At 41.4% G+C, this 3,804-nt stretch overlaps 1 protein-coding gene across 10 annotated transcripts in view; it reads right to left on the reverse strand.

Annotated features, from left to right (window-relative positions):
* Nucleotides 1-3,151, reverse strand: part of LOC101852077 (mitogen-activated protein kinase kinase kinase 7) — a 44,340-nt gene extending 41,189 nt beyond the window's left edge. For 5 of the 10 annotated variants that reach the window (XM_013089716.2, XM_035973148.1, XM_013089722.2 and 2 more), the window contains exon 1: nt 2,890-3,150. In XM_013089716.2, coding sequence (XP_012945170.1) covers nt 2,890-2,949 — 60 coding nt within the window. In that variant the 5' untranslated portion in view covers nt 2,950-3,150. Of the gene's footprint in view, nt 1-2,889 lie in introns of all 10 variants that reach the window. The other 5 variants (XM_013089725.2, XM_035973162.1, XM_035973165.1 and 2 more) reach the window with 3 other exon arrangements.
* Between the last annotated feature and the right edge of the window lie 653 nt (nt 3,152-3,804).

The raw sequence follows: 3,804 nt of genomic DNA on the forward strand, positions 1-3,804 counted from the left end.
CCTTTACTACCTCATTTCTTATTTTGTATGCATATTGTTTTTTGAAAAATAAATGTTTCCATTATTTTTTAAATGAGTGGTCATTCTGAATGCATGAACAAATGAATGAATGAAATCAATGAAAAACAAGTAAAATATGCAAGTAACAAGTTTCTCTCTGCAATTTCAGAGAACTATAGCATCATGAAATGCCGCGCACTGGGCAGGCAAAATGATGCGGTGAGGGCATATTGCAACGCACCATAAAAAAAATGACGCGGTCACGGCACCTTGCCGCACTGTGGGCTATTGAGAGGCATTGCGATTCGACCTGGTCTCGGCACACAAATCAAGGGAGATCACTGCAATAGCATCCAAACTGAGAAGAAATGGGTCAGTCATGTGACCACACACGCCATTCATGTTTTCTTCACGCAACAAGAGACACAGCCGCTTGATCTTATTAAACTGCCGTGGTCTGGCACATACACACTAGATCTACATGCGGTAAGCCACCTTGAACCAAGGGCCTCTACAAGTGATTTTATCGGCCTGCGAGAGGTCAGGGGAAGTCCTCGCCTCATGACCAGACCGCGGTGGGAGCTATTCTCACCAGGGGAGAGGGATAGCGACACAAGGGTATATCAAGGTTTCCCATCAAAAAGTAATCGTTTAGAACCAGAAGTAATTGTTGGTGGGGTCAAAACAAGTACCCTTTAAACGGGACCGCAATTGTACAGGAGTGCCGACTTTTCTGACAGACTAACCACTGACAGTACCACAAGCCAGAGATAGGAATCGAAAGTAGGAGAGACGAGAGTGCAGAGTGCTTCGAGGGTGGCGATGATCTTGTAATTCCGTTCATTAACTCATTCGCTACGCTGAGCCGTGGGGGGGCGACGCACCTAGAGTGCCGTCAGTACGCTAAGCCGCCCCCGCCGGCTCGAGAACCGACGTTCAATTTTAGCTTGGTTTCTATTCCAATCCACATATCCATTTTAAAATAAAGGTCATATAAAGTTGACTTCCGGGTCAAGCGTTTCCACCAAAATCCGAAGCTTTGATTCAGTTTTGAAACACGATTTCCAAGTTTATACGACATTGTTTTATCGCGAAGCCCAAATTATAGCCCAGACACCAGTCTTAGTACTTTTACACAACAAAATGTATTATTATTTCACTCACTAAAGAAGTGTAGGACTCTTCTTAATAATATTGATACTACTGGACTCAAATTGCCAGTGCACTGTAATTGAGAAATCATTATTTTTGAGTGCTAGAAATAGTCAAAATATTTTTTTTCTCCCTAAAATCACTACTTTTTGGTGAATTTGCTCAAAAAGTACCACCCAAGACATATAGGTTTATTCCAAATGCAATTCTGAATAATTCCATATAAGATACAAGGGTTTTTTTCTGTTTGGGATCCTTTTTTCAAAGAAAGTGGCTATTCTCACCCGCCCGGAAGTTCTCGCAAGATCAACTCCTCCCCTCTTCTCTCTCTCTCTGTCTCTTTCTGAATACTGTCTATCGGTGTGGACGATCAAATTGACCAAAACAAAGTTAAAAAATGATGTTAAAACACAAAAGTAAATTAATTTGGTAGTCTACAAAGATGCTACGGCTATTTAACTTTTCGAATCGAGCCGAACTACGCGGGTCGCCATTTTGTTTTGCCCGGAAATTCTCGCGCTACTCCTCTCTCTCTTTCTCTCTCTCTCTCCACTGCCCACAGACAAAATTGTACGCTTTTAGCAGGCTACAGTTGTAATGGAACGTTTGTTCACGGCACAGAATTCTACAATTTTTCTGTTATCACAGTGTAGAATTCTGTGGTTTAGGGTGAACGCAAAATTTGGTGAACGCGCACCGGGTGAGAATAGACACAATACTCGCCTGCACTATTCTCACTCCGGGTGAGAATAGAGGTGGCCTTTTTCAAAATTATTTTAAAATTTATTTTTTTTCAATATCTGAGGTTATGATCCAAATGTAAATATTATGGAATGCATGTTAAATAACTGCTAATTTTTCAATATTTTCCTGTTCTATATATACAGATGGTTATTTTGATGTATAATTTGACTACTAGATTTTTCTAGATCTAGAATCTAGAATCTAGATCTAGATCTAGATTTAGGTGCAAACATATTTTTTGAGTTTCATCTGAGATTATAAATTTTTGGTTTTCAAATTTTATCCGCAGCCAATCACAATTGTGTTGCATAATCGCCTCTTACAGGAACCAAAGTTAAAAAATACTCAAACAATACAGATGTATTCTACAAACCATACTGAAAATGTTGGTAGATCTAGATCTAGATCTATATAATATGTTGATATTTATTTGAATTCATGGCCCCCAAGACCTGTGAACTTCGCACTAGTCATCATCTCAGGCGCTTTTTCGGTAGTTCCCACCCCGCATTTGTTATTCGCTGGTTTTGGCCCCAAGAGTAGGGGGGTTTCAGGAGGGCTTGCCCCCCTGACCTAATAAAAACAAGGTGGGGGGTTTCAGGGGGGCATGCCCCCCTGAATTTTACCACAATTTAATGTTTTGCAGTTGTTAGGTTTGACATCTTAGCTTGCCGCGAATCAAACGTATATAGATCTAGATGTAGGTCAGGCTCTATCAAATAAGGGGGGTGGGAACTACCGAAAATGCGCCTCATCTCATTTCTCCCTCCCGAAAAAAAATTCGTCCACAAGCCGAAAAAAATAGCAAATGAGTTAAAGTCCACGATCCATTTGTTTACATCCAGAGAAGAAATCTAGAAGTCTTGATGGCCCCCTGAACCCCCCCCCCCTCCCACCTCCATACTTTTATAAGGGCAAGCCCCCCAGAAACCCCCCAAGTCTTGACTTTAATGAACGAAACTACAAAATCGCCGCAGGCTGTACTATGCTCACCTCAATGAACTTAAGTTCTTGATAGTCAATTTCTTCAATGAAGGACTGCGTTGGATCCATTTGGGCTGGATAAAAACAGATAAACCCCTCACCCCTCAATGCAGAAAAGATATAGGCCTAAAATCATGGTCTGCAAACCAAACACAGGCTTCTAAAAACAATATCAGGCTGATCAGGGTGATTCCTTGAGCGTCGCCATTTTGAGCACTTTTCAGACAACAAACAACACAAGAGAAAGGCTAGGCTAGAGGCCCTCGGCTATATGAAGATTGGGAATTTCCGTTGGACCCACAAACAACTTGGGTGTAAATAGAGATTAGGCCTAACGTGTTGAGATTTGGAGACTATGACTTGAGTTTCTGGATGGGAATTTTCAAAGAGGAAACCAAAGAAGAGTTTTTTTTACACGAAAGCCAATTCTTGGTATGTCTATAATGAAATACAAAACAAAAGAACACAAAAACAGATCAGAGAAGGCCACCTGTTTAGAGATGTTACACGAGGCCAGCCCAAAAGTAAAAGTGTGCAAATAGATTATAAACCAGGTTTAGGCACAGTAATATTCTATTCAAACGCCAAATCCTTTCTGAGTCTGGGGACGCTCATTACTAATGGAACACTGCGGATCACGTTACCGTTAGCCTAAACAAGGATGGATCGATCTAGCCTAGCCTTGCTTATTTCGTCGATGTGTTACATTTTCCATCTTAGATAGGTGAATCTAGTGGGGAAATGGAGGGGGACAAAGGCCCAGCTGATGGGATCAAGGGTCGCTTGTCCGGTCGGCAAGCAATCACGAGTGGTCAAAACTTCACAACTCTCAACTGCTATCCTCTCTGATAATGACATGTGTCAGTCTTCTTTATCCAATTACCACTAGTGCTTGTATTTCATAGGACCACTGTTTGACCTATT

Source organism: Aplysia californica, unplaced genomic scaffold, assembly GCF_000002075.1.
Source record: "Aplysia californica isolate F4 #8 unplaced genomic scaffold, AplCal3.0 scaffold00026, whole genome shotgun sequence".
Classification (NCBI taxonomy): domain Eukaryota; kingdom Metazoa; phylum Mollusca; class Gastropoda; order Aplysiida; family Aplysiidae; genus Aplysia; species Aplysia californica.